Genomic DNA, 19,123 nt, shown 5'->3' with positions numbered 1-19,123 from the left:
CGCTGCTTCAAGAAGAAAGTGTGTGAGTCCACACACAGTAAGAACCAAAAAAAAAAACAATAAATAATACGAGTCCTCTTTCTTATCCTTGACTCGTCAGGTGGACTATTCTAAAATATAAAGTATCTAAAATGAATTCATAATAATATTTATATAATAAAAGAAAGGAAAAGAAAATATTTTAACTCAAAAACCATGTCTCTACATTAAAAATATTTATTAATCTAGAAAATCCGAAATGTTGTACAAAACAGAGCTCCCGGTAGCTTTAAAGTTTTTTTAATTCTTCGTAGCAAATCCGACGATTTCTGCTGATCTTTTTCACACATATGTTTAGCTATTTTCCCATTAATTAGTGTATGTATTCAAATGTTCGAGTTGTGAGACTTTTATTTTGAAGCAGAACCCGAGCCGGCTTCACACCGAAGCACAGAGCTGAGCGTGTGGACCAGAAGACCATTCTCATTATAAATTAATATTTTGAATCCTGAGTTCTGCTTCAGACTCCTGGGTTTTGGTTCTTTATTCATCATGGGGGGGAAGAAGAAGAAGTCCGGGTCTGTCAGCTCAACATCTGGAGCTCCAGATACTGCAGCAAAGAAACAACAACAGCTACAGCCACAGCTACAACAACAACTACAACAGCAGCAGCAGAAAACAAACTGCAGCAAAACTAAAGGTTTGGTGCTGTTTAAATAAACACTACACTACACCTGTACACACTACACTACACCTGTACACACTACACTACCCCTGTACACACTACACTACCCCTGTACACACTACACTACCCCTGTACACACTACACTACACCTGTACACACTACACCTGTACACACTACACTACCCCTGTACACACTACACTACACTACACCTGTACACACTACACTACCCCTGTACACACTACACTACACTACACCTGTACACACTACACTACCCCTGTACACACTACACTACCCCTGTACACACTACACTACACCTGTACACACTACACCTGTACACACTACACTACCCCTGTACACACTACACTACACCTGTACACACTACACTACACCTGTACACACTACACTACACTACCCCTGTACACACTACACTACACCTGTACACACTACACCTGTACACACTACACTACCCCTGTACACACTACACTACACCTGTACACACTACACTACACCTGTACACACTACACTACCCCTGTACACACTACACTACCCCTGTACACACTACACTACACCTGTACACACTACACTACCCCTGTACACACTACACTACCCCTGTACACACTACACTACACCTGTACACACTACACTACCCCTGTACACACTACACTACCCCTGTACACACTACACTACACCTGTACACACTACACTACACCTGTACACACTACACTACACCTGTACACACTACACTACACCTGTACACACTACACTACACCTGTACACACTACACTACACCTGTACACACTACACTACACCTGTACACACTACACTACCCCTGTACACACTACACTACCCCTGTACACACTACACTACCCCTGTACACACTACACTACACCTGTACACACTACACTACACTACACCTGTACACACTACACTACACTACACCTGTACACACTACACTACACCTGTACACACTACACTACACCTGTACACACTACACTACACCTGTACACACTACACCTGTACACACTACACTACACCTGTACACACTACACCTGTACACACTACACTACACCTGTACACACTACACCTGTACACACTACACTACACCTGTACACACTACACTACACCTGTACACACTACACCTGTACACACTACACTACACCTGTACACACTACACCTGTACACACTACACTACCCCTGTACACACTACACTACCCCTGTACACACTACACTACACCTGTACACACTACACTACACCTGTACACACTACACTACACCTGTACACACTACACTACACCTGTACACACTACACCTGTACACACTACACTACACCTGTACACACTACACCTGTACACACTACACTACACCTGTACACACTACACTACACCTGTACACACTACACTACCCCTGTACACACTACACTACACCTGTACACACTACACTACACCTGTACACACTACACTACACCTGTACACACTACACTACACCTGTACACACTACACCTGTACACACTACACTACACCTGTACACACTACACCTGTACACACTACACTACACCTGTACACACTACACTACACCTGTACACACTACACTACCCCTGTACACACTACACTACACCTGTACACACTACACTACACCTGTACACACTACACTACACCTGTACACACTACACTACACCTGTACACACTACACCTGTACACACTACACTACACCTGTACACACTACACCTGTACACACTACACTACACCTGTACACACTACACTACACCTGTACACACTACACTACACCTGTACACACTACACTACCCCTGTACACACTACACTACACCTGTACACACTACACTACACCTGTACACACTACACTACACCTGTACACACTACACTACACCTGTACACACTACACTACACCTGTACACACTACACTACACCTGTACACACTACACTACACCTGTACACACTACACTACACCTGTACACACTACACTACACCTGTACACACTACAGGACTTCTCTGAGTTTCTGTTATTTATTTTAGCACCAAAAACCTACGGCCTTTCCAGCAGCAGCTCCTCACAGGGAGATAACAGCGGAGCTGCAGACAAATCAGTGCTCAAAGTAAGGAATACACAACTGTACTGTCTGTTTATATATGTCAGGAGATTTAGTAGTTAGTACTCTCTCCCTCTCTTCTCTCTCTCACTCACTCACTCACTCACTCACTCACTCACTCACTCACTCACACACACACACACACACACACACACGCACACACACACACACACTTTCTCTATCTCTCTCTATGCTTGTATGTTTTCGTCGGTTACTGTATATCTGACTGTCTGTCTCTCTCTCTCTGTGTATATCTCTGTCCATCTGTCTCTTTATATCTCACTGTCTGTCTCTTTGTATCCCTCTGTCTGTTTCATTCTGTGTCTCTGTCTGTCTTTATTGTTGGTCACTGACAGAATAATGGATGTTGTATTTGTATATTTTCTGTACTGCTGTATTCTGAAGGTTGTCATTCATCCTGATCTGGAGAAGAAAATCGTCAAGCTGGTTAATGATCACAGACAGGAGCATGCAGACAGAGGACCCGTATCCGGCAGGATCACATCTAAAAAGCTGCTGGTGAGGAAGGTGTTTTACTACATCCTGAGTTTGAGAGAGAGAGTGTGTGTTGACTAAATGCTTGGTTGTGTGTAGGATCTCTACACAGCTCTGCAGAAGTTCGGCTTTAAGACGCAGCACATCGAGGACGCCATGAAGAGCAGCTTGTTGTACGGAGGCGATCTCCACTCAGCGCTCGACTGGCTGTGTCTCAATCTCAGAGACGGTAAAATATCCAAACCTGATGAAATAATAACAATATTAAATGGAGTAAATGTTATCTGTAGCACACATTAACGATAACACAAACTTCACCATAACTCACTCCTTCTTCACTCTTCTGTTCAAAGACGAGCTGCCGGAGGGATTCAGCCAGAGTTTATGTGAACAGGAGAGCAGTAAAAGTCGAGCCAAATTTCAAGATCAGCAACAAGAGAAAAGCCAAAAAGTGACCCAGAGCCCCAAACCTGAGGAGAAGCAAAGGGCAAAGGTTAAACACTTGAGTTACTGATAGACGGTGGGATGGAACAAGATTCGAACAAAATTCATTTCTAAATCCTGATCCAGATGCAGAAGGATTTAAATCTAAATCCTGATCCAAAAGAAAAGATTCAGATTTCTTTATCCTAAATCCTGACAAAATTCAAAAAGATCCAGATCTAAATCCTGATTAAACAAAAAAAAAATCCAGATCTAAATTCTGATGCAAAAAATAAATTCGAATTTAAACCCTGATTCAAAAAAATCTAATCTAAATCCTGATCCAAGAGAAAAAGAAAAAGATTTGGATTTCTTTTATCCTAAATCCTGACAAAATTCAAAAAGATCCAGATCTAAATTCTGATTCAAAAAAAGATTCAAATCTAAATCCATATTAAACAAAAAAAAAATGTTTAAATCATTTGCCGTTTTGTAGTTTGGTGAAAAATGGCCATACTTATTTTAATAGTAAATCTAAAGCGAAATGTGACCTGAACTGTTTTAGGTGAAGGATGAAGGGACGAGTATGAAGGAGTGGATTCTCAGATACGCAGAACAGGAGAGCAGTGAGGAAGAGGAGGAGAGGAACGGAGACAGCTCACACAGCCCAGAGACAGACACAAAATTTGATCCTGTAAGTCGGTATTTAACCAGACTTCGCTTCTTGACAGCTTCAGCATCAGACGATGACGCGTACATACTATCTCTCTCCAGAACGATCGCTATCTGGCGCTAACAGCTCAGCTGTACGACGCGAGGGAGTTAGCCTCAGACGCTAAAGCCAAGAAAGATAAAGCAGGACAGCGGACTGCACAGGACCGCATCCGGGTCATACAGCAAGGTACGCTGTTTATTCGTCATCACGTCACCTCGGTTACACGCATTAATTTCACTCATAAACGAAGTTGGAATAGAAATAAATTCATTTTGCTGTAATGTATATGTGACAAAATAAAGGCTACTATACTTCTATATAGAGAATATAGCAAACCCAACTAACTATCCAGTTCACAATCCCACTAACCCAACATTTCATATCAATACATCATCATTGGTGCTGAAAATGTCTCTGTTTTATTTAGAGATGAAGCCGCTGGAGTCTCATCCGATGTTTAACCCGGCGATCAAAGTGACAGAAGTTCCTAAAATAGAGAAAAAACCTCCTGCTTTGGCTGCCGGGAGCGACGAGCTCAACCTCAACCTGTTCGAACAAGCCAATAAAACGCCAGACGTGAAACGTAAGCATTATACTTTAACACTGATACATAGTCATGACTGTGTACTTTTTTAAATTGATCCTTACAACAACAATCTGTGCATCCGGCGATCAGCCGAGAAGACGAAGATGGAGCCGAAAGACATCCGTGATTTCGATTACACAGGACGCAGCTGGACGGGAAAGTCACCCAAACAGTTCCTGATCGACTGGTGCAGGAAGAACCTGCCTAAAAGCCCAGCGCCGTCTTTCCAGAAAGTTCCAGCTGGGAGATACTGGAAGTGCAAGTCAGTCAAATCATTATAATTCATATTTATACTGAAAAACAATTACTCTTTTATGGCATTTAGTTTTGTACAACACTGCGAACAGTCCATCCAGACTTCATAAATAATGAAATGAAATCTTTTGATTCGAAAGGAAATTATTATTAGAATCTGAATATTATTATTATTAGAATATGTAGTAACCAGTAATAAACTAAAATAATTTTAGTATTTTCTATGACTCCCCTAAATTCTGATCCTAGAAAAGATTCAAATTCCCAAAAGATTCAAATCTAAATTTTGACCCATAAAAGATTCAAATCTAAATGTAGAAAGATTTAAAATTAAATCGCAATTTTGAAAAGATTCAAATCTTCAAAAATAATTCAAAGAATCAATTTGAAAAGATTCAAATCTAAATCCTGATAAGAAACAAAAATATTCAAATCTAAATCCTGGTCTGAAAAAAAAGATTCTAATCTAAATCCTGATCGGAACGAAAAGATTCAAATCTAAATCCTGATCGGAACAAAAAGATTCATATTTAAATCCTGATATGAACAAAAAGATTTAAATCTAAATCCTGATCTGAAAAAAAAGATTCTAATCTAAATCCTGATGCGAACAAAAAGATTTAAATCTAAATCCAGATCTGAACAAAAAGATTCCAATTGAAAACCTGATCCAAATACAGAGATAAGATTCAAATCTATATCTTGTTGCTCTTGTATGGTGTATAAAATAAGATGGTGTAATATGATGTAGTGTTAATGTACAGCATAAACAATGACAAATGTGCTTCATTTTTGTTTGATCTTAACTAGTTGTGTGTGTGTTTTGTGTCAGGGTGCGTATTCAAAGGCCAGATGATGTGTTGGAGGTTTGTACCACCATCCTGACAGAGGACAGCATGCAGGCGCAGCATTTAGGTGCCACTCTTGCTCTGTATAAACTGGTGAAAGGGCAGGTGGGTGGAACAACCGTCTGGCTCAAGCCCCTTCTTTATAGCTGGATCCAGTGAGACCTGTGTGAGAAATCCATATCTGCATGTTCCCTCTCTCTTAGTCTGTCCATCAGCTCCTCCCTCCTCCGTACCGAGACGTTTGGTTGGAGTGGCGTGATGGAGAGCAGGAGCAGGAGGAACGCACTCGTTCAGCCATCAACAAACCCCGGGATCAGTTCATCTCCCGCCTCCTCACTCGCATCAAACAGCAGCAGCCCCAATCGGAGTCCTGCCCCACAGACTCAAGCCCCTCCTACTGCACTGAGGACTCGTGGGAAACTTTGGCTGACATGGAAGAGGAGGAAATAGTGGACCAGAAGAAAGAGAAGGAGGAGGAAGAAAAGTCCCGCTCACTCTTCGCACAGCTCCGGGGCTCACAGCTAGCACTCAGGTTGTTAATTCATAATGTTAATTGTGTGGTATCTGATTTGTCCACATGGTGGTGGTAGCATGTGGTAGGACCTTTTCCTAAATGCCTTGTCTAGGCAATCCTAGTTGTACCAAATTCTTTACACTGTTTTGTGTAGCATTTTCTATCAGTGATGATTATTTAGCCCTGCAATAGTCCTGTGTCCTGGTAAAATAAAATACGAATGCTTGCCAACCAATCAGAAAAGAGGATTTCTAGAGACTATATTGATTATACATAAAAGATTATAGATAAAATGTAACTAATTTACTCTTCACGCTCACGCAAGGTTGTTGTCCGAGCGCCAGCGCCTCCCCGTGTTTCAGCACCGTGCACGAGTGCTCGAGGCTCTACAGTGCCACCGTGTGGTGGTCATTGCGGGAGAGACGGGCAGCGGAAAAAGCACCCAAATTCCACAGTTCATCCTGGAGGAGGTGCTGGGAAAACAAGAGGAGAAAACAAAGCAGTGTAATGTGGTGGTCACTCAGCCAAGGAGGATCTCTGCCATGAGCCTCGCTAACAGGGTTAATCAGGAGCTGGGGAGCGAGGACCAACCGGGGAGCAAGGTAAGGATGGAATCTGAGGCAGAACTGGTTGTATTTTGGTTTCTGTGTCTGTCTTTTTGCTTAAAATAGAAAGTCTTCAGAATGCGCTGATGTAAATGGGAATTAAAGGTTATATACTTACTCAGGTAGTATCTGAGTACGTAATATAACACTGTAGCTTGATAACAACGTTCAGCTTTCAAATCTTCCACTTTCATGTTAATTACTGCCTGCAACGCCATCATGCTCATCATCTCATAGACTGCTAACTAGCCGAGCACTGTCTTCTGGGACTTTTGTCTTTTTCTAGCTTGAACTTTCTTATTAATATAACAATGAATCTCATTAGAAAACAATGAAAAATACAAACCGAGGAATTAGCACTAGTATCGCTAAACACGTCACAAATATTTCAGTATGAGCATATTCATGTTTCAATTGAACGAATATAATAATATTATTAATATGAATGTAAAATATACACAATGTTCCTTATACATGTTCCTTATAGTGTATATAGTGTGTATATTGTATATATGTATATAAACACACTATATAGATATATATCTTATATATATTGTGTGTGTTTGCAGAACTCACTGTGTGGATATCAGATCCGGATGGAGAACCGCTCCAGTGCTTCCACTCGACTGCTTTACTGCACTACTGGTGTCCTACTGAGGAAACTACAACAGGACCCACTCCTGTCCTCCATCACACACATCATTGTGGACGAGGTACACACACATACATACACACACATAAACACACAAACACACACACATACACACGTACATAGACACACACATACACACACGTACATAGACACATACACACACATACATATACACATATGCACACATACATATACATATACACACACACGTACATATACAAACATACACACACAAATACACACACATACATATACATATATATATATATATATATATATATATATATATATATATATATATATATATATATATATATATATATACACACACACACTCTGATAAACCAGTTACAGTGACCAGTTGCCATGTAACTTTATTTCTTTAATTCACTTTTTCCCACTTTAATCCTTGAGCCTCATGATTTCTGAAGCTGCATTTTTTTTAATACTGTTCATTATGTTCTAACTTGTGCAGGTCCACGAGCGCAGCGTACAGTCGGATTTCCTCCTCACCATCCTCAAGAATGTGATTTACAAGCGTTCCGACCTGCGACTCATCCTCATGAGCGCTACAGTGGACTGCGACAAATTTGCTCGTTATTTTAACCGCTGCCCCGTCGTCACCATCCCCGGCAAGACCTTTCCTGTAGAGGTGAGTCTGATTTACTGCTCCTCTGCTTTTAAGGTCCCCTAACGCAATGACTCAAATGTGTTGTAGTATAACACTGAGTGATATGAGAGTGTGTGTGTATTGTGTGTTCTGCTCCTTTTTTGTGTTAGGTGTTCCACTTGGAGGACATCGTGGAGGAGACAGGTTACGTGTTGGACCAGGACTCTGAATACAGTCAGAGATTTGTGGAGGAAGAGGAGGAGATCAGTGTCTGTGTCACACAGAAAGGAGGAAGGACTGTACAGTACCAGGTAGGTCCAAAAAAAATTACACAGTCTCACTTAGGGCTGATTTTCTACCCGAATTACTGCTAAAACTTTCCACTGTTGTCTTGATGGTTGTCAGGAACTCTATCTCGAATCTTCTATTTGAAAAATTCTTTGAGAAATGAAAAACACGGAATCACCGAGAAACTTTCCACATGGTTTAACGGGACATTTCACCCACTGTAAATCTGATCTAGTAAATAAACTTCTAAAGAAATAAATCTGATTCATAGCTATTGATTTGACATTATATATAACTTTTAGATTATCTTGACTTTTCATGTAAATAAAGTAAACACCTGAAGAGATTTAACGTACAACACGTGTGGAGCTGTGTAAAATCTGACTCTTCTCGACTCCCAGCACCGTGTGTTGTACGGTTCTGCTTAGAACTCGAACAAACCAAAAGTTGCTACCTTTTTTATTTTTAAGAGTAATAGTAGTAAGTCTGTATCTCACGACGTAGCATTACGTATCTGCGACTTAAACGTGTAGCACGTAAACCGGACACAGTGTATGTCGTCATCAGGAGACGATCGTGCGGGACTCCGGCTCAAGCTTGGATCTTGGACCAGAGCTGGATGCTTTTAGCATCCAAACACGTCAAGTTCTGCAGCGCATGAACCCCAACAAGATCAACATGGAGCTCATCCTGGAGCTTCTTGATTACTTGGGTACCCTTTGGGTTTCTTTTGAATTTTAAACACTGTATTATCAGCACACATGGCGAGGGGCTTTAACGGTAGTTTGTGATTGTGTGTTTCAGATAAATCACCTCAGTTTGCAGTCTTAGGTGGTGCAGTGCTGGTCTTCCTGCCTGGACTGGCTCACATTCAGCAGCTCCATGACCTTATCACCACTGACAAGAGGTTCAGCTGTAAGAACAGGTGATACTTCACACAATGCTGCGTTCATATTAACCAGTGTTCAGTTAACGTTCCAAAAATATATTTAAATCAATATATATATATGTTTGTTTGTTTGTTTGTTTGTTTGTTTGTTTGTTTATTTATAACATAGTAGTGTTTAAAGTGTAATTCATATTAAGACATTATAAATGTTAGCGGCTGCTAACATAGTTTGGGGGCCAAAACTTTTGCCATGTGCAGTTATAGTTCAGCACTGGTTATGAATATGATCTTGTTTTGCTTTTTTGTGATCTTTTGTTGTAGGTATAAACTTGTAGCTCTACACTCTACGCTCTCGTCTCAGGACCAGGCTGCAGCATTCACGCTGCCTCCTGCTGGAGTCAGGAAGGTATTGCATGCCTCAGATCCCGGGCTCTGTTTATGATGTACTGTATGGCTCAGCAGAGCAGCGTGTAAATATTGTGTGTGTCTGTGTTTCAGATTGTTCTGTCTACAAACATCGCTGAGACCGGAGTCACCATCCCAGATGTGGTTTTTGTCATCGACACGGGGAAAACGAAAGAAAATCGGTGAGGCAGCACATTATTAACACTTTTTAGAGTCACATTTATTAGATATTAGATTTATTTATTAGAATGAAAAAGAGTAGTTATCCAAGTTATAACTTATGTAAAATATTTGTGTGTGTTCGTGTGTTCAGGTATCATGAAGGCAGTCAGATGAGCTCTCTGGTGGAAATGTTTGTGAGTAAAGCGAGCGCAGTTCAGAGACAGGGAAGAGCAGGACGTGTCCAAAACGGCTTCTGCTTCCGACTCTACACTAAAACCAGGTGTGTGTCAGTGAGTGTGTCAGTGAGTGTGTCAGTGAGTGTGTCAGTGAGTGTGTCAGTGAGTGTGTCAGTGAGTGTGTCAGTGAGTGTGTCAGTGAGTGTGTCAGTGAGTGTGTCAGTGAGTGTGTCAGTAATTGTCTGTGCGTGTGGGTGAGAGGATGTGTGTGAATTTGTGTAAGAGAGAATTTCAGTGTCTGTGTGTGTGTGTGTGTGTGTGTGTGATTGAGTCTGAGCGTGTGTCTGAGCGCGTGTGTGTCTGAGCGCGTGTGTGTCTGAGCGTGTGTGTCTGAGCGCGTGTGTGTCTGAGCGCGTGTGTGTCTGAGCGCGTGTGTGTCTGAGCGCGTGTGTGTCTGAGCGCGTGTGTGTCTGAGCGCGTGTGTGTCTGAGCGCGTGTGTGTCTGAGCGCGTGTGTGTCTGAGCGCATGTGTGTCTGAGCGTGTGTGTGTCTGAGCGCGTGTGTGTCTGAGCGCGTGTGTGTCTGAGCGCGTGTGTGTCTGAGCGCGTGTGTGTCTGAGCGCGTGTGTGTCTGTGTGCGTGTGTGTCTGTGTGCGTGTGTAAGAGAGACAGAGAGAATTTCATGTGTGTGTGTAAAGCAGCACAAGACTCAGCGCTCTGCTTGATTATTTTATTTATTTATTTATTTTACAGATGTCTCCTTCATAGTATCAGTTTTAATCGTTTGTTGAATGATTTCCTACATTTTTAGTATTTTTGCAGGTCTGTATAATTATTGTATAATTCTTGTTTAAGAGGAGTTTAATTATTTGAGCATATTTCTTGTAATTAAATGAATTGTTTATTAAATGACGTGATTAATTACATGTAATAATAAACAAATACCCTTTTATTTGTTTGTTTGTTTGTTTATTTTTACAGTAAAATCATCCTAATTAGATTATTTACATATTCATGATCTTAGCTGAATTACACAGAAGGATCCAGGAAGGTGAAGAGAAGTGAAGCAGCAGTGTTTTCTCTCTGTGCAGGTTTAACAGTTTTGTAGATTACTCGAAACCGGAGATCCTCAGAGTGCCGCTGGAGGAGCTCTGTCTTCACATCATGGTAACACACTCTGAATTTTGTCTCACTTATTAGATGCAGAGGCTTTTTCTACTGTTAAATTCATACGTATTTGAATTCATGTCTTTTTGCGGTTAATGTACGTCTCTGTCACTCTCTCACACACACACACACACACCACACACAAGTTGCTTGATTATCCTCAGCTTGTCGTGAACTCCTCTGTTAAAATCCTCCTTGTTTAGTCGCCTCCCTTTTAAGGAAAAGGAAGAGTGATCCGAGTAGCTCTGGGGGCGGAGCTTATTTCATGCAAACACAAACCTGAAATATTGAACCTGGCCAGATCTCTTGAATGACTATATTGTGTACAGCCGTCCGATCATTTACTTTACTTTCGTACCCAATATACATTACATTACAACTCACCTCGGCGCTCTACTGTCTGTCTTTGTGTTTAGAAGTGTGAGTACGGCTCACCAGAGGACTTCCTGTCTTGCGCTCTGGACGCCCCGCCTCAGCAGGCCGTGTGTAACGCCATGGGCGTGTTGAGAAAGATCGGTGCGTGTCACAGGGAGAGCTACACACTCACACCTCTCGGTCTTCACCTCGCCTCGCTGCCCGTCAACGCGAAGATCGGCAAGATGCTCATCTTCGGCGCCATCCTGGGCTGTCTGGAGGCGGTTGTGAGTTCAGGGGTTTAATGTTGAGAAACATGAACTAGAACTCCACTCCATGTATGAAGTCTGTCTGGAGATCCTGTTCACACGCCGCTGCATTTTTATATTTGTACACCATTATTATATTAATAATATTATACATTATATTATTATATAACATTTTATATGCAGCTTTTATGATCACTTTATAACACACAAGACAATATAGTATGAATACTATAATATTACACTTAATTCTTCTGGATCTCTTAACTAACCTACACCGTCTTTAGCTGTTGGTTTCCATGGTTTCATGACTCGCTTCGCCAACTTTCCGTTATAAACCATCACACTTCCTCCTTTCGCTGGGGATTACCAGCTCACATTTACAATAAAATATCACATCTGGGAACACGATGAAGATGAAGATGCTTGCAGCGCAACACACAGTGATTTAGACCATTTTGATTCTTTAGTTTCTTTCTTTCTGGACTCGCAGGCCACCATAGCAGCCGCCATGTCGGAGAAGTCTCCGTTCTCCACTCCCATGAACAGGAAGGAGGAAGCCAACTTGGCCAAAGATGCTTTAGCAACAGCCAACTCTGACCATCTGACCATCTATAATGCCTACCAAGGGTGAGTTCACAAACCACCACTTATCTCTTACCCCTTCATTATTGCACAGCCACTAGGTCTAAACTGGTGGCTGTAAACCTCCATTTCTTGGCTACGATAACCTCGTAGACCTAGATACGTCTTCCACGGTGTTCACACAGTTTGTTTCCTTTCTACCAGTTGGAAGAACGCGAGTCGTGATGGTCTGCATGCTGAAATGTCCTACTGCAGGAAACACTTCCTGAACCGAACCGCACTCATCACCATCGAGGTGAAAGAAAAATAAATAAATAAATAAATACAAGATGCTTCATGGTAGAAGAATCGGTGCAGTTATAGTAAACACAGGAGACTCCTTCCGTAATTTAATTCCGTAAACGTGCAGTGTTATAAGTCCGTAATTTATATACTAGGTATCAAAGATTTGTATTACAAAAGTAATACAAATAACCCAAGACGAACGTAGTAATTTTATGTTCTGTAAAGCTGCTTTGAGACAATGTCTATTGTAAAAAGCGCTATACAAATAAACTTGAATTGAATTGAATTGAATTAATTAGCTGAGACTTGATAATGTGCTAGATTTTAGAATGTTTGTGTGATTTATTTATTTATTTTTTCCTCTTTGCGCTCAGAGTGTGAAGCAGGAACTTGTCCGAATGGTGCAGCAGACCGGCCTGTGCGGTACGTCTCTACCCCCGTTCTCCAAAAAGGAAGTGCCGGTTGTAGTGGCCGTGCTGAGCGCCGGTGTATACGATAACGTAGGGCGTATCCTACCTGTGCCGTCGGTCCTCCCCGAGGAGCGTGTAGCCTGTACGGCAGAGACGCCGCAGGGAAAGGCACAGGTCCATCCATCCTCCGTTAACCGCAACCTCCAGACACACGGCTGGCTGCTCTACCAGGAGAAGGTGACTCAGCTTCTAAATTACTAAATACAAAATGGGCAAAATGGACGCCTCAGTGCTAAATACAGATAAACTCCGTCCTAATCACTTTCATCCACAGTACATAGCTTACGGTTTGCACCTGGAGCTCGATAGACACTGTTACTGTCCAGTAACATTATTAATAGATCATCTTTAATTAGCACTTCTCTTAGCTCATTGTATCCGATTGAGCCATCCGTACCCATGTACATGGGACTTTTAATTTGTTTTGTCTTCTGATCAGTTTTATGTCACAATCATTTCTTAGTTACAGACTTATTACTTTATTCAGATTTTCTACATCAGCTTGATCCTGTTTCTCAAAGTTCAATCAAAATGTCATTGCAGGAGGTTCGAATACCTTTAAGTGTACACGACCTTAAAGGTGCGGTGCACGATGTTTGAAAGCCAATGTTGACATTTGAAATCACCAAAACAAACACGCCCCTAACTCAAATGGGTGTCACCCCTGTATCAATAGCTCCGCCCACACCTACATATGTAACCCAGGCAACTATTATGGCGGGACCTGCTGGGGCGGCTGGCCCAGCTTTCAGCTAATGTCACACATGTGCACTGAACACTCTCTCTGCCGCATATTGACAAGACACGCCCCTTTCTGCTCATTGGCTACACGTTTGTTTTGTTTGTCGGCCCGACTCAGTTTTCTGAAGCGTTTTTCGAACATCATGCACCCCACCTTTAATTTTATGTATATTTATATATCTTCACAGTCCATCATCTAGCTTTCATTTAGAGATAAATAAAAGTTGAATTAAGTCAGTTTAGTGTTCTGTGCTGCTGCTAGACAATTGATTTGTGTACATCACTTTATACACGTTTACTCATCTTCATTTCTGAAACTAACTACACTGTAACTATGTACCAACGGATTTAAATTCTCTTTGCTAATAATTATAATAATAATAATAGATTTTTAATTTGTAATTTGGTCTTGTTTTGTCTCTCAGGTGAAATATTCAAAGGTATATTTGCGTGACACCACCCTCACGTCTCCGTTCCCCATCCTGCTCTTCGGAGGTGACATCGATGTTCATCACAGGGAGAGACTCGTCTCTGTGGACGGATGGATTCACTTCCAGGTCTGACTGTGCTAATTTTTTTTAACTAGTTATTGTTTATGAGTGTCTGTCACTGTGTCGGTCGGGTGTGTGTCTGTCACTGTGTCGGTCGGGTGTGTGTCTGTCACTGTGTGTGTCGGTCGGGTGTGTGTCTGTCACTGTGTGTGTCGGTCGGGTGTGTGTCTGTCACTGTGTGTGTCGGTCGGGTGTGTGTCTGTCACTGTGTGTGTCGGTCGGGTGTGTGTCTGTCACTGTGTCGGTCGGGTGTGTGTCTGTCACTGTGTCGGTCGGGTGTGTGTCTGTCACTGTGTCGGTCGGGTGTGTGTCTGTCACTGTGTCGGTCGGGTGTGTGTCTGTCACTGTGTCGGTCGGGTGTGTGTCTGTCACTGTGTCGGTCGGGTGTGTGTCCGTCACTGTGTGTGTCGGTCGGGTGTGTGTCCGTCACTGTGTGTGTCGGTCGGGTGTGTGTCCGTCACTGTGTCGGTCGGGTGTGTGTCTGTCACTGTGTCGGTCGGGTGTGTGTCTGTCACTGTGTCGGTCGGGTGTGTGTCTGTCACTGTGTCGGTCGGGTGTGTGTCTGTCACTGTGTGTGTCGGTCGGGTGTGTGTCTGTCACTGTGTGTGTCGGTCGGGTGTGTGTCTGTCACTGTGTGTGTCGGTCGGGTGTGTGTCTGTCACTGTGTGTGTCGGTCGGGTGTGTGTCTGTCACTGTGTGTGTCGGTCGGGTGTGTGTGTCTGTCACTGTGTGTGTCGGTCGGGTGTGTGTCTGTCACTGTGTGTGTCGGTCGGGTGTGTGTCTGTCACTGTGTGTGTCGGTCGGGTGTGTGTCTGTCACTGTGTGTGTCGGTCGGGTGTGTGTCTGTCACTGTGTCGGTCGGGTGTGTGTCTGTCACTGTGTCGGTCGGGTGTGTGTCTGTCACTGTGTGTGTCGGTCGGGTGTGTGTCTGTCACTGTGTGTGTCGGTCGGGTGTGTGTCTGTCACTGTGTCGGTCGGGTGTGTGTGTCTGTCACTGTGTCGGTCGGGTGTGTGTGTCTGTCACTGTGTCGGTCGGGTGTGTGTGTCTGTCACTGTGTCGGTCGGGTGTGTGTCTGTGTGTCTGTCACTGTGTCGGTCGGGTGTGTGTCTGTCACTGTGTCGGTCGGGTGTGTGTCCGTCACTGTGTGTGTCGGTCGGGTGTGTGTCGGTCGGGTGTGTGTCCGTCACTGTGTCGGTCGGGTGTGTGTCTGTCACTGTGTGTGTCGGTCGGGTGTGTGTCTGTCACTGTGTGTGTCGGTCGGGTGTGTGTCTGTCACTGTGTGTGTCGGTCGGGTGTGTGTCTGTCACTGTGTCGGTCGGGTGTGTGTCTGTCACTGTGTCGGTCGGGTGTGTGTGTCTGTCACTGTGTCGGTCGGGTGTGTGTGTCTGTCACTGTGTCGGTCGGGTGTGTGTGTCTGTCACTGTGTCGGTCGGGTGTGTGTGTCTGTCACTGTGTCGGTCGGGTGTGTGTGTCTGTCACTGTGTCGGTCGGGTGTGTGTCTGTCACTGTGTGTGTCGGGTGTGTGTCTGTGTGTCTGTCACTGTGTCGTCGGGTGTGTGTCTGTAACTGTTATGTGTCGGGTCGGGTGTGTGTATGTCATGTGTGTGCGCGTAGGGGTGTGTGTCTGTCACTGTGTGTGTCGAGTCGGGTGTTTGTCGGTAACTGGTGTGTGCGGTTTGGTCGGGTGTGTTTGTTGTGTTCTGTCACTGTGTGTGTCGGTCGGGTGTGTGTCTGTCACTGTGTGTGTCGGTCGGGTGTGTGTGTCGGTCGAGTGTGTGTCTGTCACAGTGTCGGTCGGGTGTGTGTCTGTCACTGTGTGTGTCGGTCGGGTGTGTGTCTGTCACTGTGTGTGTCGGTCGGGTGTCTGTCTGTCACTGTGTGTGTCGGTCGGGTGTGTGTGTCTGTCACTGTGTGGAATAAATCAATGTATGTGTGTATTTGTAAAGATGTCTAAAGATGTCTGTTTGTAAAAAGAGCTCACACTATGTGCAGGAGATGCCATAGTCATCCATGGTCTTGAGGCCAAAAGATGAAAAATACGACCTTATTTCCTAAGGTCTCTGTGTGAAAGAGACAATCTTACTTTCCTGTCAGTCTCAGCAACACAAGCTAATGGCAGGTGTCTGAGCTCTTGTGTGCAGAAGAATTTTATTATCCACTGAGTCGTTGTTCTGCTGATTTTCCCATCAAGGCCCCGGTCCGAATCGGTGTGATCTTCAAACACCTGCGTCAGCTCCTTGACTCCCTGTTGGAGAGAAAGCTGGCTAATCCTAAACTCAGTCTGGAGGGTAAGTGGTGTGTTTAGGTTTAATCAGCTGCAGCTCCATGATATGTTTTATGTGCTCTTATTAAAAAAAAAAATTAATGATGTTTACTATAATGTGTTTCTCTAAAACTGGATTGCATTAACAGGAAAAATAAAAAAAAACCCACAGAAGTTACTTAAAGGTGGGGTCTCTGTTGTTTGAAAGCCAATGTTGACATTTGAAACCAACAAAACAAACACGCCCCAAACCCAAATGGGTCCCACCCCTGTATTGATAGCTCCGCCCACATACATATGTAACCCAGGCAACTAAAAGAAAGAAACGTGTCTTTATCATAGCTGAAGGGAAGAACAATAAGATTGCAGATAAACAAACAAGAAAAAATGACACAAGCATAATCATGTAAAGGACAAAGGCATATATTAGCAAAACCAACGTTACTGACCTATCAAGAAGGAAAAAAGCGCCTCGGCGTCCTATCGCAGGCCTTCCCTCTCCTTCAGTTCTCTCCAGCGCTGGAAAGCTGATCCTATATTAACACGTCCTACTTTCTTGCCTTATCGTAAGCCTTTCTTCGCTTTCTTTGTGTTTTTATCCCCCATGTCAATGTTAAAACCGCTTTCTGCTAATGTCACACATGCGCACTGAACACTCTCCCCGCCACATATTGACAAGCCCCGCCCCTTTCTGCTTATTGGCTACACGTTTGTTTTGTTTTGGTTTTGTTTGGTGGCCCAACGCAGTTTTGTGAAGCATTTCTCAAACAACAGAGACCCCACCTTTAATCCATAATTATACGAGTTAATATCCGTCACTAAGATTTTGTGCTCTTTCCTCAGATGAGAAGACCATACAGATCATTCTCGAGTTGATTAAATCGGAGAAAATTCCTCGCTGAAGCTCTTGCGTCCATGCAGAGGACTTTTTACAAAAAAAAAAAAAAAAAAAAAAAAGCGCTGCTCTGAAGACTACTTAAGCTCATCAGCTTGTTGTGTGTGTGAGCAGAAAATAATACACATCTATAGAAACAGCATGGAAGCATAAATACTTGAATCTATTAAATCATGACCCAGTGTGTGACGGTGCTACTCTTCTAGCTGGGAGTGTTTCATCTGTATCAAGTGATATTGAGAGGATTCTTCTTGTATTATATAAATGTTACCGAATCGAAATAAAAAAATATTTTAACACTGAGCTCATGTATTACTGACTGGAACGCAAGCTACCTGTCTTACAGTATATCTGTAAATAACTGGATGTTATCTACACAATAGTGATTATGCAGAATTAATTTACAAAGAAATAAGACTAATCATTGCACGATTCGAACCGAATGAATCGCATTAATTCATTCACAGCACGGTTTATTTCTTGACACGTGATTCGACAGACACGGCATGTAGCTTCATTTTAAGATGTGATATTTTTTCCACCACACGATCGATTTATTTTCACTTGGAATAAAATTGTGCACATTTTTAGGGAATAACATGATGAAATGCACTTATATCCCCATGCATATTATCTATCACGATGCTCTACCTCGGGTGGAGTGTTAATGATTGGTGATGCACGCTGCTGCTGGGTATGGCTCCACGTGGAGGTCCCAGGGATCCATAGGACTGTTCTGGATAGATCCACTTGGAGACTACGGCGCCATCTTTGAACTGCTTTATCGCTGAACTTTTGAAGACTTCGGAGGGAAGGAATCAGTGGTGTCTGTAATGAACTCAGAAAGTACACTGACCTGTAAGTTGCTCAGGAGCTCCTGATTGACTATAAACAGTTGTAAAAAGGACGTCATTTATAATCTCACACTACACTGTCAACCACATGAGGATGGGTTCTTCTGAGCCCTGAGCCTGGTTTCTTCCTCATTTCATCTCAGGCAGTTTTTCTTTGCCACTGTTGGGATTACAGGATTATGTTCATTACCAGTCATATTAGAGATGTGCTAACATCTGTATGTTATAAATGTAATGTAAATGTAAAATATATATACACACACACACGAAAAAGTGTTTTTTGCATGTTTGGCACACTTTA

At 42.9% G+C, this 19,123-nt stretch overlaps 1 protein-coding gene across 1 annotated transcript; it reads left to right on the top strand.

Annotated features, from left to right (window-relative positions):
* Positions 1-388: 388 nt before the first annotated feature.
* dhx29 (DEAH (Asp-Glu-Ala-His) box polypeptide 29) lies at positions 389-18,271 on the top strand. The gene is made up of 28 exons (XM_027175355.2): positions 389-679; positions 2,695-2,774; positions 3,174-3,287; positions 3,363-3,492; positions 3,617-3,756; positions 4,252-4,380; positions 4,461-4,587; positions 4,829-4,984; positions 5,078-5,249; positions 6,075-6,195; positions 6,294-6,622; positions 6,930-7,206; positions 7,779-7,922; positions 8,337-8,513; positions 8,642-8,782; positions 9,327-9,471; positions 9,564-9,684; positions 9,970-10,054; positions 10,147-10,235; positions 10,367-10,495; positions 11,482-11,557; positions 11,974-12,198; positions 12,671-12,807; positions 12,967-13,057; positions 13,422-13,694; positions 14,684-14,815; positions 17,002-17,098; positions 17,917-18,271. The coding sequence occupies exons 1-28, from the start codon at positions 532-534 to the stop codon at positions 17,973-17,975; spliced, it is 4,044 nt and encodes a 1,347-aa protein (XP_027031156.2). The 5' UTR covers positions 389-531; the 3' UTR covers positions 17,976-18,271.
* The last annotated feature ends 852 nt before the right edge of the window (positions 18,272-19,123 follow it).

This window comes from Tachysurus fulvidraco, chromosome 20, assembly GCF_022655615.1.
Source record: "Tachysurus fulvidraco isolate hzauxx_2018 chromosome 20, HZAU_PFXX_2.0, whole genome shotgun sequence".
NCBI lineage: Eukaryota > Metazoa > Chordata > Actinopteri > Siluriformes > Bagridae > Tachysurus > Tachysurus fulvidraco.
The sequence above is the reverse complement of the archived record's forward strand: the minus strand, read 5'-3'. Positions and strand labels throughout refer to the sequence as shown.